We start from the raw sequence: 17966 nt of genomic DNA on the forward strand, positions 1-17966 counted from the left end.
AGTGTTATTGCTGTCACAGTCCTGCTTGCAGGCTTTCTAGAACTATCTGGTTGGCCACTGCAGAACAGGATGCTAGTCTAGAAAGGCCAGAATTTCTCTTGCTTATCTAACAGGGCTCTTACGATGTTCATATGCTACCACAATTGGGGCTTTCGTAGAAAGGTGCCTACAGAAGATCATGATAGGGGTTTATAAGATGCATACATGTTGCAGAGAAAGTGGATACAGAGACAACTCTCTCTCTCTCTCTCTCTCTCTCTCTCTCTCACACACACACACACACACACACACACACACACAAATATAATACTCAAACTTGCAACCACTCAGTGAATCAGGACTAATGAAAGATAATACTTTTTCACACAACTTACGATTTTCGTAATTCACTGCGTCAAGATGTGAGAATCGCTGCTAGATTTAGGAGGATTAAGAAGTGAATCAGACAAATTCATGAACAATATGTCTGTCAATAGATATGCGTCATGCTGACTGCATGGACCTTTCAGGTTCAGAATCTGTCGTTCCCTCTGTTTCCAGGGTTTATGTATGTGTGTCATTGCTTATGTAGCCAAAACAGCATCACTGCCACCAGCAAAAAAAGAAGAAGGTATCATTAGACTCTCCAGGTGAGAGGGGACACCCTCCCCCCAATATTTGCATAATTGCAAAAATAAAATCTGTCACCGGTCCCATCAATGTTGTGGTCAATCTCTCTTAGATGTCCTTTCCCACTGGCAAGATTCAGATTATCTGCCTGGTTTTCCAGGGAGTTTGGGGCCAAGGCAGCAGTTGGGACAGTGGTATGATTGTGACAGAATATTATCTAAAACGCTTACCAACGGGCTTCTTGTGTTTTTTTTCTGTGTCTTTTAATGAACTGAATAGAGTGTGTGTATGAACTTTACAGAGCTTAGCTTTTGTTGTTGCTGCTGCTGCTGTTTTGTTAATGATGTTAGCATTGTTTTATAGGTTATAAATGCCATATTGATTTGTTAATCATATAATATGACTTTTGCTGTAATTGTGATGTTTGGCTAAATTTTTAGTTGCAGTTCTTCTGTATTCATTTTCTTACAGCCTTGAATATGGGATTCGAAGCCTCGGCTCTAATTCTACTGCATCGCTTCCCTTGCCTTCAGACCCTTAACAATGATTAATATAAAAGGGCCTTGTCAAAAGCTTTGAAAAGGCAACCTTGGTACTTACGCCATTATGCAATTTAGCTTCTTATGAAATCTCCAATTTGCCTTGTGCTCTTTGCTTAGCAGAAGATAGCTGTGCCTTTCTTAGCCAGTCGTTTGCTGTACTGGCAAGGTGGAAGCTTATTATTCTCTGTCAAATCCCAAGTTCTTCCTTTTTTAAACTTACAAAATAAAGATTCAGAAATAAAGATTCCAGCACGGTTGCTTGGCTGCATAGAAAATGGCATTTTCTGCGTAGTTTCATTACCTAATCAAGACTCGTGTTGTGATATTATATGAAAACAATCCTGAACTTGAATTCAGTAATAAAAAAAGGGAATCGGTTGGGTTGTCTCTCCACCCCCATCCCCTGCAGAAGACAATTAAAGTTGACTTCTTGGGGAAAATCCATACAGGTAGAGGAACAAGTGCCACTGGGAAGCCAGGAAAAACTCCATGGTAGGAGTGAGACACCTTGATGCCAGCTGTCTGTCATGGAAGGAGCATCTCCAGAGAAGTTTCCTACCTCTTCCAAGTGTTTGTTGTCCTAGAACTGCAGAGCTCAAGGAAGGCCCAGGAAAAGACTATATGCACACAGCACATTCACTGGTGGCTCCAGACCATGATTATTTGGGGAGGAGTGCTGGAACAAGGTTAATGTATGGATCATAGAGCTATCGCAGAGCCTCGAATCCATGCAAGGCTTTTACTGCTATATAGCTGTCAGCACAAAATTCTTTTTTTAAGTCATCAGTTTTCATTAGCAGGTGGTGGTAAACTTGGATCCTTTACGATGGTTTTTCTCTCCAGTGTCTGTACAAGTTGTAATCATTTCTGACCTAATAGACTTAACTTTAATAATAATAATAATAATAATAATAATAATAAAATAAATAAAAAAATGGAGGGGTGGGAATTGGTGAGTAAAAGTGTGTGATTCAGTTTCATGGCTTATCTACAGGGAGTGAGCAGTTTTTTGTTTTTTTAAAATGGCTTCCTGCTTTAGATGACCATCTTTTTCATTTCTTCTTTCAAAAGCTAGTTTCTGGCAATTGAACCAGTGTAGTAGGAAGCAAAGAATGGTACAGGGAGAACTAGGTGTAAGAATGTCTCAATTCACACACAACACCAAATGAGTGAGGCTCAGAATCATCAGTCAAGTGTTCTGGGGCACATTTGGAAAATCTTGATCAATTTGGTCTTTCCCAGGAATTGCTGTTATGCTACTGGAAGCTAAACCATGGTTTGGCTTAACATTTGAATCCAGGCTCATGGTTTGTGTCCCCCAAGCAAACCACAAGCAATAAACCAAGAACAAGCTGTAATAATAATGATGATCATGATAATAATAATAATGATAATTTATTTCTACCCTGCCCATCTGGCTGGGTTTTCCCAGCTACTCTGGGTGGCTTTCAAAAGAACATTTAAAACAGAATAAAACATCAAACATTAAAAACTTTCCTAAACAGGGCTGCCTTCAGATGTCTTATAAAAGTCAAATAGTTGTTTATTTCCTTGACATCTGGTGTGAGGGCATTCCACAGGGCGGGTGCCACTATCGAGAAGGCCCTCTTCCTGGTTCCCTGTAACCTCGCTCCTTGCAGGGAGGGAACTGTCAGAAGGCCCTCGGAGCTGGACCTCAGTGTCTGGGCTGAACGATGGGGGTGGAGACGCTCCTTCAGGTTTACTGGGCCTAGGCCGTTTAGGGTTGCGGATCATTGTTTATTTAAAGTGAGACAAACTGTGAGTCTGGGTTTGCATATTGTGCTGAGCCAAACCATAACTTAGCTCCTGGTAATGTGGAAGGAGTGGAGGAGAAGCTAAGTGGACAGTTTTCTAAATGTGCATGAGAACCAGACCTGGCAGTTAAATCTGAAGCCAAAACACTGTAAAAAATGGTTCATGGGCATGAGTGATCTCTATATTTGATTCAGGCAGTATGTCCATTGAGTAAGGACTCTGATCAGTGGATTATTCTAGATGAATGAGTGATGAATCCAGTGAAGAAAGAAGGAAAAATTTAAGAACCAGTCTAGTGAGCTTGTATTGGAGTTTGCGAACCATGAACAGTGGTTGGAAAGAAGTATATAAAAGATGAACAGCAAAGGGGATACCCTGTTTCATAGCCATCACAAGTTGTCAATAAGAGCAATAAATAGGTGATTTTCTGGTGAAGTAGCTGCACCATATAATTCAGTGTGCACCCTGTCAGGAAACCAGCTAATCCTAATTTTAAAAAGATACACTGAAGTCAGTTCATGGCATCACTTTTTGGGAAACACACATACCGCAGTTTTCAGGGATGCGTGCTAAACAAGGAGAGAAAACAGTGATTTGTTTGTAATCGATTGGTAGTGTGAAATGCCAATGTTCAGACATTTGGAGGGCAAGGAATTTGGAATAGTAGGCGATATGAAGCAGGGGAGGGGCAGGTTTTCTGCACTAGGAATCCTATTGAAAATGCACAATTATCTGAACGGCCAGTGCTGACTTGCAGGATGAATGTATTTATAATAGTGTTTATTATTACCATTTTGATAAATCAGGCAAAGTGCTGGGTGACAGCTTGACTACATTTTGCAGTTCTACATGACATTTCCAAACTGGTCTTCCTCAAGTGCAAGCTGACAAAATGAGGCATGCAGTTTCGGTCTCTTTACTGTGGGGATGAGGATCCTGTGGCCCTTCAGACACCCTCAGACTCTATTGGTCCCAGCCAGTATGGCCAGTGGTTGGAGATGATGGGAGTTGCAGCCGTGGAGTTTTCATCCCTGCTTTGATGAATGACATAATTTTTTCATGTAGAGCATGAGTAAGGGATGGGTCGGTGAGGTGAGGACTGCCAAGTGTTAGGTCTGTCAAGTGTTAGAGGACGCATTGGTCGCTTATCAGCATCCATGTCCATACTGTGGTGTTATGCTACTCAGGGGCTGGCAAAGTTTTTGTGGCTTGGGCTGGTTCACAGTCCCGCAGACGCCGTGGTGGGCCGGAGTGTGCACACGCACGCATGCGCAAACACTATTTCTGGCGCTCCTTACGGTGCAGAGGAGGCATGTGTAGCTTCCCATTGGCTGCAGGAGCTTCCTGCAGCCAATGGAAAGCCGGCCAGCATTGCGGAAGGCGGTCCCCGCTCTGCTCCGTGCCGGTTTAGCGCAGCACACGGGAGCTGACCGAGTGGGCAGCGGGGGTCAATGGGCTGGTTAAATGTGGCTCGTGGGCCTTAGGTTGCCGACCCCTGTGCTACAGCATCACTCAGAAAGAAGGAAGCAGAACAAGGCAAGCACTGGTGTAACCTAGCAGAACATCTGAATCTCGGAGCTAGTTAACCCAGAGTTATTGTTTATTTAAATGAAAATCTGTTAATGTTGCACAAGCTCTCATCGAATGAACAGATTTTTACCAATTTTTGCTTCTGCTTTCATAATCATCTCTCTCTCTCTTTCTCCCTCTCTCTCCCCCCTCCCCTTTCCTTCCCCAGAGGATGTTAAGCAGGTTTTTGGCCAGACCACAATTCACCAGCATATTCCCTTTAACTGGGATTCAGAGTTTGTGCAGCTGCATTTTGGAAAAGATCGGAAAAGGCGCCTAAATTATGCAGAGTTCACCCAGTTCTTACTGGTGAGTTTTGGCAATAAATATTTGTCTGAATAAAAGAATAATAATAAAGAAGAATTGCAAGGTTTAATGCCTTCCCCTTACTTTCCATGTTTCATTGCACAGTATCTATCTGTCTTTTTTTTTTTTTAGACGGCTTGGTATGTTTGTGTGTGCCCACGAACTGTGATTGGCTAGTGGTGAAACTGCTGCCTAAGCAGTAATTTTTCTCTTGGCATCTGAAAGCAGCGTAGATTTTTTTTTTTGAAAAGGATCCAATTCAATTTAATCTTGTAGGTGTGGTTCTGAGAAGCTGGCACTCAAGATGATTAAAGGCCCTTGGATATCCCCACCCCAATTTCAGCTACGAGTTCAGCTACGTTGGATATTTGTGACCGAAAGGCAGAGTATCAAATTAGAAACAACTCAGACAAACGTTGCCAAACCTAAAGTCTGGAAGTGGCAGCTTTAACCTGTGTGGGACCGAATGAATTCCTTCTCCTCATGGAGAACTGGAATGTATCAGTGGCTTACAATGAACTTATGGGAGGCCAACCAGCTCCCAGTATCAATGCGCCATTTTAAAGTGGACATTTGTTTGTTCAAGGGGAAGAGGGGGAGGGAGAGACATGCAGGGAAGGAAGGAATTTTGGGATTTACAACGGTTCTGCTCATCAACCCCTATCTTAAGATTTTTTTAAATTATTTTTTACCATACATGGCAGATAACTTTTTTATTTACTTTGGAACAAATGTTTTGCATTTATTTATATCCGACACTTGGGGTGGGAATTTACTATAAATACATGGTAGCAATGGCAGGCGCAGCGCTGAAAACTTCTTAAGGCAGGATGAGTGCTTCTGTTTGTGTTTCCATTGGGTAGGCTCTAAAGTGCCATTACACAAGAGAGTTTTGACAAAGGATCATGTTTCAGGACTATGGAGCCTGTAATTTTGTTTACATAAGGATGTTAGTTCACAGTAGGAAGTGTTATCATTTTGATGAGGAATAATTAAGATAATGCTACAAGGACAAATGCTTCAAATTGACTTGGTGGAGTAGATGGAGCCTCATTAACTCTTTGTCTGAAGAGGATGTTGGAATTCCTGATACAGTATAATCACATTCTCTTCGTTTTAATGACTCCCCTTTTGCTGACTTCAGTATCCTTCATATCTAACCATTCTTGCCACTGAGAGACAATTTCAGGGCAGTGCAAATTCTAGCCCATTTCAACGAGTTGGTGTTCCAGATTCTCAGCATCATCTTAGCGCCACAAGTCTGTCCCACCCAGCTGTCTGGCAACCAGTTCAAGACAGCAGCTTCTCACTGATCAGTCAGTGCCGCGATTTGTTAGAAATGCTTAATGCAAAAAATGAATTCAAGTGGCAGAGGTTTCTTAAAAATATTTATATTTTATTAAGGTGATTTCAGTTAAAAGAAATAAAGTGATACAGAAAAAAAGAAGGAAAAGTGAGAGGGAGAAAAACAACAGCAGATACATATAAAAGTGAAAATATGCAAAAAAATGAAAAAGCAGCAATATACAATATTCCCATACATTCTTGTATAAATTGGTATAATGTTGTTTTCCTAGTGCTTATATAAATTTTAATAGCCTACTACATTTTGTATAAACACATTCCAAATGTTATCATATTTATCCATACAGAGTCTCCACCTGTAATCAGTCCGTTCATAAATTGCCAGTGATGTCACATCGTTAATCCATTGATTGATGGGTATCATATCTTTATTTTCCCAATTCCTCAATATCAATCTCTTGGCCACCATTAGGGCACGGGAAATCCATTTCCGTTTTCCCGTTGATAATTTCCATACTGCAGGTATATTTGTTGTTGTTTAGTCGTGTCCGACTCTTCGTGACCCCATGGACCAGAGCACGCCAGGCAGGTATATTGTTCAATAAAATATTCTCCGCTGAAAGATTTAACTTTTTCTGCACAGTCATAGTTACACAGTCCAGTGCTTTCTCCCAAAACCTGTTAAGTAAAGAACACTGTACAAACATGTGCTTCAGAGAGGCATTGTCCTTGCCACATCCCCAGCACTGAGCTATCTTAGCTAACCCATTTTTATACAACCGTAAAGTAGTCCAATAAACTCTAAATATTATTTTCTGTTGTATTAGTCTTAATTTTAAATCTAATGACACCTTAGATATTGAAGCTTCCCGATGTCTGGGTAACAATGAAAGTTCCAATTCTTTATTCCAATCACCTCTGCATATTGAACTTGTGTATTGTTAATAGATATCCATAAAAAAGTAATTGCTGGCTTTTTTATTTTTGAACGTTGTCCAGTTGCTCCAATATCTAAGGTATCTCGGAAGCTGGAAGGGCTGACGGCCCAAACACACTTGTTAGGAGATGTTGTAATTGAAGATACTGCCATTGGGCTGCATCTGATAGGTGATATTTTTCTCTTAAAATAGCAAAAGTATAAAATTCATCTTCCCCATCTATCAGTTGGTCCAGTGTCAATGCACCTGCTTCTATCAAATTTTTCCATGTCATCTTTTTTGCAATTCTTTGTGTGAGGTTTCCCCACAGAGTAAGTTTAGCACGTGAAAACGGATCAAATTTGTCTTTGTTAGCCAATATATCCCATATTCTTCTAAGCGGAGAGTCAGGCGGCAGAGTTTGTCTGAGCGTTCAGAGCATCTTACTGGGATTTCTGTACAAGGGCTTCCTGGAAGGGTTGGCCACGTGTGTTGGTGAAAGAGGGGAAGACGAGGGGTTTGGATTTGTTTGCACAATCAAGATGCCATTGCGTTGATACCTTGTATGCACCAACATGGAATTCTGGGGCATTTCAGTTTCTCCCCCTTGCTAATGATCCAGAGGAATTTGCAGGACATTTGGTTTTCCTATAAAGTGTGAATGCAATGTACAACAAATGACATTTTCCTAAGTGTGGCAGAACCCAATCTCTGGAACTCTCAGCATACTTTATGCCTTTGCTGTGTTGTTTTGTGCCAAAAACCTTTTTGTTTAAACTTTAGACAAACCTAAACAGACGTGATCTTACTATGTATGTTTGTTTGAAAACTACTGATTTTATATACATTTTGATGAAGTTGGTGTCCCCTTGTCTTTAAAGTTCTGCTTCTGTCAATATATGATGATGATGAATATTTTACATTATTTTATGTAAACCACCTAGAGGGGTTTTTGTTGTTATTGATTAAGCAGTATGTAAATACAATATTTATTGTAATATGCATTTTCTCTTTTAACCCAGCAGTATTTGTTGGTGTTTTCACATGTGCTTTTTTGCTGGCTTTATTTTAATATGCTGTATACTGCCTTGATATATTGAAAATCCAGATTATAAATAAGTAAACAAATAAATATTGGTAGGATAATCACCATGTATTTGCCCTAAACTCCTTGGAGGAAGTTGAGACAGAGGCGGAATCCAGTTTTCATGAAGTCATAACTCTCAGATCAGGGCATTGAACCCAGAATAGAGCAGGACTAGGCAAAGAGTTTGATTCTCAGTGGCCTCCATTAAGTTCCCTTGGGCATAGTAAGTGTTGTGCAATCTAGGACACAGTCAAGAGGAAGTATAGCCTAGCCCTTTCCTGGGACAACCCTTCTGCCACCCCACTACAGGGATCCCATGGAAATGTACAGTATATTTCTGTATACACTGGTGCACTGTGGTTCTTCTCAAAGGGAATTCTGCAGTACACAAGCCAATCTGCCACATGTACATCATTCCAGTGCAGTGATTCCTGGAATCTCAATTCTTTGCACCTGCAGACTGTCTGGAAGGGTGGGTGTTGTTGTTTTTAACATCTGTATGCAGAATGCCTTTAAGCATCCCCAGTAGGGCAACCATCACAGCCAGCCATCATGGGTCTGGGAATACAGCACCTAGCTTCTAGGCCAGATAACATTCTAGTTTCTATTGCTCGGGAAGCTTCTGTCAAAAGCTGCCCTTAGCTGGAGATTAAGAGTGGCTGTTCACATCTTTAAGAAATCTTGCTTTGGATTAAGCAACCGTTGGCATTTAACCCTTGTCCTTTGATGCTTTTCATGTATATGAGTCGGTCACCTTGTTCTGGCATCTAGACCTTGGACCTTAAGACTGCAGGGGGACGCCGTTGTCTCTCTGCGTGAATTATATATTCCTCTTAATTTGTACCAGATGAGGCACCGTGATGTACTTTGAAATTATTCTGCAAATACTGCCCCACTCAGTATAGTTTTATAAAATAATAAGAATAAAGGTAAATAGCTTGTAAGATCCTGCTGCCTACAATTATGATCATTCCGTCACCTTTGTAAGGAGTTGCAATATCAATAGTGGAAATAGCTTTGATTAAACAGAAATACATGGACATGTTACTAGTGAAGCTGTAGGTTTAAAAAAAAAAGACAGTGGAAGTTTTAAGGGTCTCACAGGGAAACATGCATCTAATTTGATTCAACATGGATTTATAAACTGTGGGTAGGATTCACCTAACGAATCCTGCCAATGGAAGACCTGCGTGAAACTTCTACTTGCACAATGGGGCTTCCCTCTCCTGCCATGAACACCCCCCCCCACATACCCCAAAATTGGCTGGGGGGTGTCTAAAGTACCCTCAGAACAGTGTACAGGGAGAGGAGAGGGGACAGTGTTCTGAAATGGCTTTAGAGCTGGCATCTCTAAAGCGTTAGCATGCCTGAATAGTCAAAGCTGTGCCCCCTGAACCATTTTTAAATTGGCAACATGACTCCCAAGCAAACAAGCAAGAGCACTTGCAAGGCAAAAATAAAACTTACAGTGTACAGTCGTACCTTAGAAGTCGAAGGGAATCCGTTCCAGAATTCTGTTCGACTTGCAAAACATTTGGAAACCAAAGCATGGCTTCTGATTGGTTTGCAAACCAAAATAGTCACTTCCGGGTTTGTGGCATTCGGGAGCCAAACGTTTGAGAACTAAGCTGTTTGAAAATCAAGGTACGACTATACATGGATTAAAACACCAGGAAATAAGAATGTAGACTAGATACCCCCAACACAGACTTTTTCTCCCCTGTTTAGGGCAGGGGTTCTAAGACATGGTAGATGGAAGAAAAAAGTGTTCCTTAGCATAGATAAATTGATCTCAAAGGCCTCAAAGTTTAACCACAATGTGGTTCAGTGAATGGAAGGTTGGGTTTGGGATTGTTATTATTTATTTCTGCCAACTGTTTATTAGTTGCTTTTCAGGGCCAAGCCCTTACAATGCAACATGCAGAGAAAAAGAGAGAAAATCCCTAAACCCATTGAGTGGATACAAACAAGTAGAGGCATGGGATAAATAAAATTAGGTTGCCTAAACTTTCTTAAAGAAAGACAGTAGTAAAAAACAAACAAACAAACAAAAAACACCTAACTGAAAGGATTCCAGAACAGTGGGGCCACCACCAAGGAGACTGGTTCAAATCTCAACAAAGCTTACTGGATAATCTTGGGCAGATCACTAGTACTCAGCTTCATCTGCTTGACAAGGATGTTGGGAGATAAAATAAATCACCCTGTGATCCTTGAATGAAGGGTGGTTTAGAAATAATAATAATAATAATAATAATAATAATAATAATAATGACAATCTCTATGTTCATCACTCTTGAACTCTTTGAATCAAAGGCAGTGTGTAAATAGGATGGATAAATAAAATTGGATTTTTTTTTAACACAATGAACAAAATTGAATTTTTAAGTGAACAAGCATTTGTTTTAGTATTTATAAAACACAGCTGTTCATAAGATTGCACAAATGGTGAATTTTCTTCAGGAAAGAGAGTGTAGCCCACTTCCAAATAAGGTTTAAGCAAGAGGCTCACACAAAGTCTGAAGTCTCTGCCCGAACACCAGTTTTTCACATTATGTTTTACATGTCCTCATTTTATGGCTTTGTTAAATAACTTCAAATGTAAGCTAGCATTCCGTTCTGGCATGCTCGTTGATGAGGTAATAATACCTGTCAATGGGACCTCACAATATGCAGCGGTGGGGAGGATTGTGCTGCACGACATCAAGTGAATTTTTGATCAATTGGAAATATCAGACATCCCTGAATATAACCTCCTTGTACCTGGAAAATAAAATAGCTTTATGAGCTGTAACAGGAAAAATAGAGTTTGGAAAGTTGGGGTTGAGGGAGTAGGGGAGCGGAGTGAAAATCAAGTTGGGAAATCCTTTCATTAAAGCTCTGGTGTCAGAGTTCCTGTTATCAACTGCAAATTAATTTTGTATAAACACTTATTGTGGTTTTTAGGAATTCAGACACCCAGCGTCAAGGAACGAAGCTGTTTTTAAAGTTATGTAGAGGGATTATGCCTCCTCTAATCTAGGGGACATTTGGCAGGCCATTTATTTTGCATTGAGAAGCAACTGGATTTATTTTTCTTGCAAAGTTGCTTTAACCCTTTCTTCGCTGAGCCTTGAAACTCTTCAGTGTATATTGTATAGGACATAACTCACAGCAGGAGTAAGCTGCAGAAATGAAGGATATTAGGATATTTTTTGAATTCAGTAATAGTAATAATATTTCTTATAGTGGTCAAGTTGCTTTTCTCACAGAGTGTGCTGAAGCAACTTAACATTAATACCAATTAAGATAATCTAATAAGACTCGAAAAACACAGCTGAACAGACAAAAGGCAGGACTTAGACATCTCACCCCATCAAAGAGGCCACAATGCCACCCTTCAAATTAATGGCCAAAAGTGCCAATAGAGAGAAAAGTCTTTGGTGCCTACAGATAGATGAAGACGGTGCCCGGCTGGCCTCCTTAGGGAGAGCATTCTGCAAGTGGGGGCCACCACCGACAAGGCCTGATCTTACACTATATTCCATTTTAAATCTATGGCAGGGCCAATGTCAAGGATTGGCTTGGCTGAGCATCTGCTGATGACCCACTGATGAGAGCTCTGTGGACCAGTTATGGTGAGGAGGTAGAGCATGGATAGAGAGCCTATGTCTGTCCAGATGTTGTTGGACTCCAGCTCCCATCAGTCCCAGACAGCATGTTCAATGGTCGGGGAAGTTGGGAGTTGGAGTCTAACAACTTGTGGGGGGCCACAGCTTCTTCACCTGTGAGACAGAAGCACTGAGGGAGAGGGGGGGTCATGAAGGGTGTCTTGCCTCGGGGCCTCTGGAACCTAGAGCAGACATGGCTTTCACCTGCCAAAATTAGCCCATTGGTTTCAGTGTGGAAGTGTTAAGCCATGTACTTAACTCCCTCCACTGAATGGCATTGGATTGGGTCTCATCCTGTGTCTTGAATACTAAAACTGTCAAATCAATTGAACAGTATTTGCTCATTGTTAATATTTTATTTTAATACCTTGCAGTACAACCTTTCACCCTTTCTGTAAAATAAATCTACATATTTCAAAGTGTTTACAGCATCGCTAAGAAGACGATTTGTTAAAACAATTCATCAAGAAAGCAGGTTTCCTGACACAGGTAGAAAATGATAGAAAATGCTGCTTATGAGCTAATAATTGCACTCATTGGATAGAGAATAGTGTGCTCTTGGACCCTGGCTTCACCACCTCGTCCTTGCACTATTCAGTTTGTGGAAGCTTTGCTGGAACCAAGTCCTGAACCGTGAACAGATGGGGACTCCCAGCATGCATGCAAGGGGCTGTTGGGATCCAACCCTCAACATTAAAATTTCAGACTTTGGAAGATCTTCATGACTGCACAAAAAGAAAACAAAATTACTATCTCCATACTTACTGTTTTGCAAATAAAGAGTTTGATCCTAAGCATAATTAGATGGGCATTAATCTACAGAAGTCCTATCTAAAAGGTTGAGATACTTTGGAGAACATATCTAACCTACAAACGTAAAATGGAGTTAACTGTCCTGAGCTCCATGGGACTTTGGAAAGCTTCATGCTGTGAGAAGATGCTGACTCCCAACAGAGTTCTCGACCATCACCCCATCCCCAAAGCTAAACTAATAGCCTGCAGCAACCTTCCAGATCTTACTGGATTCCATTTCCCATTATCACTGTCTGGGACTGATGGGAGATGTAGTCTGACAGCACCTGGACGGCATCTTGAGTATCTTTTGGGCTCTTTGTTGTTAAAGAATTGTGTACTCTTCAGTGAATTCTTAAAAAAGAGAGAGAATGTGGCAAAGTTAGTTATGAACCTTAGTTAACTGTTGTTTTATCTACCCCTTCAGGAAATCCAGCTGGAACATGCAAAACAAGCATTTGTACAGCGAGATAATGCCCAAGCTGGAAGAGTCACTGCCATTGACTTTAGAGACATTATGGTCACAATCCGGCCTCACATGTTGACACCTTTCGTTGAAGAATGTCTAGTAGCTGTAAGTTATTTTTCCATATCTGGGTCATGCCTAGGGACCTTGTCTCATTGAGACAAATGTGCATAGAGGATGTTAAAGGGAGGGCAGAAGATTGTTTACTTTTATTTATTCCCCCACCCTGTTCTTTTTTGTTTGTTTTTTGCTAGTATCTTTAGCCCAGCCTTTGGATGCGTGAGAAGGAGTTAAAATTTATACATGATAAATCCATTTAGCCATTCATGCAAAGTTTTCTTCTCCAGAAGATTGTGATACTATCTTCTCAGGCCCAGAGTAGTAGCCAGCAACCTTGAGGCTGTTATCAGATGACCCGTTGCACCATCAGGGTAATTTATTTATTTTTTTGTGCTGTCCCAACAAGCTACTATTCCCTGTCGGGGCAGTTCTGCATGAAAGTCTTGTTTTGTAAGGCTGATGTTCTGCTGACACAGGGGTTGGCAACTTGTTCAGCACCAAGGGCCACCAAGCGAAGGATGCTGAGCTTGAAAGCTCACATCTGCTTTGCATGGTTTTAAATATGCTTAATCTAATTTAACCCACAGATTGCATGAAATTTTGCATGACATCTTAATGTGGATGGCAAGAGAGCCTCAAACTTTAGCTATAATTTAGAAGTATGATCCCTGCGCGTTTGACCCTACAAACTGGTTGGTTGCGGGGTGTGTGTGTGTGTGTGTGTGTGTGAAGTGGCGGGTGGTAATATTTCACTTCCAGGCAACTATTTCTAGCATGTTGAGCTGCTTAGCAAAGCTCTTAGTAGCTCATTAGTTTTGGAGCCGGCTTGAGAACGGGCCCTAAGGACTTAAAAACTTTCGTACTCCGACCTCCGTTTCATTGCCTGCATTTCCCCCCCAAGCTTTTCTCAAGCGTAGTATCAAAAAATAAACAACATTTTGCTGCCTTCGTGTAAACTGTTCCACTTGCACATCCCCAGTTGCCAAGAAGCAAAAGTATCTGAATGCCTTGATTCCCGCCTCCTTCTGTTTACGCCATTTAAATATATGAAATATATATTTTAGGGACGTTCCCGCTTTATAAGTTGGTGGTGACTTTGCACTAGCAGACACACTTCATTGCCAATCCCTCCTATCCTCTGCTGCTCTCCTTGCCCCCCCAAAAAAAGCTGGGGGCTGGGGGGGGAGAAACCTCTGTAACAATATGGGATGTAGCATTGAAGGTTGCAGTTGGTGGGGATTGGTGAAAACAAAGTGTCCCTCCTTCTGCAAGCAGAAGCACTTTTAGTACAGTGGTCTCTCGGGTTACAAACACTTCAGGTTACAGACCCCGCTAACCCGGAAGTAGTAGCTCGGGTTAAGAACTTTACCTCAGGATGAGAACAGAAATCGCACGACGGCGGTACCTCAGGTTAAGAACAGTTTCAGGTTAAGAACGGGCCTCCGGAACGGATTAAGTTTGTATCCAGAGATACCACTGCAGTGCAAAACCATTTACAACCCTATCCTGTTTTATGTAAGTGCTGGGCTGTGTTCACAGGCCCCCCTATCAATGAAGGGTCACTTTGACCATGTCCTGCTATCAATCATGTCAGTGTCAGCTTTACTTGAAAAAGAACATTGCTTGAAACACCATTCTATGCTGTATGTTTCTGAGGAACCATACACACAGCAACTTACATTAGAGAGCACACTTCTGATGTGATTTGGGAGAAGATAAACAGCACCAGGACTGTTCCCCTGTCAAAGGAGTCTGCTTGCTTCATGCAGCTACATTATGTAATAGTATGCATATTTTGGTGATGCAAACTGGTTTGCCACAGTGTTAATATCAACATTATGTTAGTAGTATGTGGACGATGGAGCAGAAATACACAGGAATTGAGGAATGGGCAAAGTGTAGCTTGGAGACACTTTGATAGATAATGGAGAAAGACCTTGAAATACTAAATTGGTACCCTACTGTAACAAATAAATGAATTCCAAATTCTCTGGAACGCTTAACCGTAGAAGAAGAAGAAGAAGAAGATGAGTGTGTGGAAACTTAATTTGCATGTGTACTAGCACTCCACTGTGTGGAGTTTTTAAATTTTTAATTTCATTTGTGCACAGACCTGATTACAAATCTCATTCAGTACAGGCTTTCCTCGAGTCAAATATATTGCTACATTTGCTTTGCAGTGTTGAGTTTCTTAGGACTACTGCCATAGCAACCAGCCTTTAATGCATCCGTAATAAAGTTCCATCCCTTCTTTGATTTTTGTAAGGGTGAAAATTGCTTTGCTAACAGTAGCACTTAGATATTGGCATTAGCATCCCATGTTCTGACTGTTTGCATCTCATACTGAGCTCTGGTCCTGAGCAAGCATAATGTTAGTATGCTTCCTGGTGTCCTTCGCAGATGTTTGAAGGCTGAATGTTCTTTCATTCATTCAAACGTTGGCTTGGAGACAGCTTGGAATTCTGTTAAAATATAAACATTCTGCAAAGTATGTGTACTGTGTTACAAAGCAGAATTCACAACCAATGAATGACATGGCATATTGGAGAGAGTCCCACTTCAGCCTGTGGCGGATTCAGTTAAATGGACTTCTGCGGCAGGCTCAAGAAATAATTGAAGTGTGAAGAACCACTGGCAGGGTGGCTGTGTCTCCACGTAACACTAAACCATGGTTTGATGCTATGTCAGGCTCACATGTTCCCCATCTCCTGTGCGGCAGGAGTAATGATCCTCTCGCGTTTAAAAAGTTGAGTCAGTCTGTGAGCCATTTGGAATTTTGCAAATTAAAGTTTCTCATGGATATTGGGAAGATTTGCTTGCATTTTCTTTCTTCTGGGAAATGGCATTTGCGCACTGTTGAAGATAAGACCTTTGAATTCCTTGGAAACCCAGAGGGAGGATTTCACTATTGGCTGTAGGTGATATAGTGCTCTCTGGATTTAAATATTAAAGCAGCCTCATTCTCCCAACCCCCATAGCATGATTGATTTTTTTTTAATCCTGCTCCCCCTCCCCAACTGTAACATACTTGGCATTTTTAAGCCTTTGAGATTTGCTCATTAGAAGAAATAAAGCAACTTATAAAACATTTTCGACTGAAACAGTATTGAAACTTGAACTCTGTAAATTACCACTGGCCATGTTGTTATAATCCTGCATATGTATTTGTTTAGGTTTCCCTGGAAGGGGGGGGGCAGCTTGCATGCTGGTCATGATTAGCTCCAGTAACTTTAGAATCTATAATAGGCTTTTTTCATTTTGCATTTCTAAAATCCCTTGCTACTTCTATTGCTGTTTTTCTGAAATTAAAAAAAAACTCCAACATTATTCCCAAAGTGTTCTCCCTTCTCCCCACAAAAGTTCCAACTGGTATGATTTTTTTTTAAAAAAAATAAAATGAACAAATCCAGATACATCTAATATCCTTTTTTCTCTTCCTGCTTTCCTCATTGCTTTCTCTGTTCTAGGCTGCTGGAGGAACCACTTCTCATCAAGTCAGTTTTTCCTATTTTAATGGATTTAATACCCTTCTTAATAACATGGAACTCATTAGAAAAATCTATAGTACTCTGGCTGGACATAGAAAAGACGTGGAAGTTACTAAAGGTTAGTTAAAATGTGGATATGAACCACTGGTCATCTTTTCAGGATATCAAGTGAGATGATTTGACAGTGGTAAAAGGAACTCTCCAAGCCTAGCTGTCCTTGTGCCTTTCCCTTTTCAGTTGCTTTGTCCATTACAATTAGTTTTTCTACCTCTCTTAAAAGAAACTTTTTTTTTAACTTTGGAGAGATGGAGGTCTTAAAAAGCAGGATCGAATGAGCAGTCGACGTAAAGATGTTTTAAAGGCTTCAAAAAACTTCCTAGGAGTCGTGCCAAATTGGCAGCCTATTAAAGTGACCTTCAAGGCTAGTTGAAAAATTCCACAAACTTGTATTGGCATTGCAGTAAGCTGATCTACAAGTTTGGAACAAGATGTTATCAGCTCTATCTAACCACTTTTATAGAGAACTCCCTCGGCAGTGCCAACCCTCTATTAATGCAGCCCTACTGGGACGGCACAAGCAAGAAGAAAGTTCCACATCTCTGTCTCCTTCCCCCCACTCCCCCACTCTGACCCACAACTGATTGATACCGTATGTCAAATATCCTAAATCCTGCTGTTAGCAGTAAGCTATAAGACCAGACTGCTTCTCCTATTTGCATGATGGATAGAGTATTTAAAACATACATTTACACAGTGGCGGGCATGCTATTTGCGGTATTTTCTTCTTCTTTTGCTGCACATTGGTTTAATACTTTAAAACGTTAGTGATTCTAGGATATTTGTGGATAACTTTTGGTGTTGTTTGATTAGTTTCCCCTTCTATATTTTCCTCTCTCTCTCTCCCTCCACCCCCCAATTTCTACTGCAGAGGAGTTCGTTCTGGCAGCTCAGAAATTTGGCCAGGTTACACCCATGGAAGTTGACATCTTGTTCCAGTTAGCAGATTTATATGAGCCACGGGGGTAAGTTGAAAATTACCCTTTCTTTGCTTGCAAAGAAAATGAAAACAACAACAACAACAACAACAACGGAATACGTATGGGTGAACGGAATACTGCTGGCAACTTTCCTCCGGGTGTCCAGTGCAAATTTCATTTTTTGTGATCAATTTTTTCCCCAGGCGCATGACGATGGCTGACATTGAAAGAATCGCTCCTCTGGAGGAAGGGACACTGCCCTACAACCTGGCTGAGGCACAGAGACAGGTGAGGAGGCAAGTGGGGATAATACGAAGGCCTGCATTGACTTATTTCTTTCTTTTGCAGCAGCTAGCCCACAAGATCTGCCCAGTACGTCATATTGAAATTGCATCAACTCCCTTGCAGGTTCAGTATGAAAA

The 17966-nt window shown here is 41.0% G+C and overlaps 1 protein-coding gene across 3 annotated transcripts in view; it reads left to right on the forward strand.

Moving 5' to 3' along the window:
- SLC25A13 (solute carrier family 25 member 13) overlaps positions 1-17966 on the forward strand; it is a 114252-nt gene that overhangs the window by 49491 nt on the left and 46795 nt on the right. For all 3 annotated transcript variants that reach the window (XM_033165243.1, XM_033165244.1, XM_033165242.1), the window contains 5 exons: positions 4666-4805; positions 12981-13127; positions 16547-16685; positions 17496-17589; positions 17748-17832. In XM_033165243.1, the coding sequence (XP_033021134.1) occupies positions 4666-4805; positions 12981-13127; positions 16547-16685; positions 17496-17589; positions 17748-17832 (605 nt within the window). The remainder of the gene's footprint in view (positions 1-4665; positions 4806-12980; positions 13128-16546; positions 16686-17495; positions 17590-17747; positions 17833-17966) is intronic.

Source organism: Lacerta agilis, chromosome 12 (genome assembly GCF_009819535.1).
Source record: "Lacerta agilis isolate rLacAgi1 chromosome 12, rLacAgi1.pri, whole genome shotgun sequence".
In the NCBI taxonomy this organism is placed as follows: Eukaryota; Metazoa; Chordata; class Lepidosauria; order Squamata; family Lacertidae; genus Lacerta; species Lacerta agilis.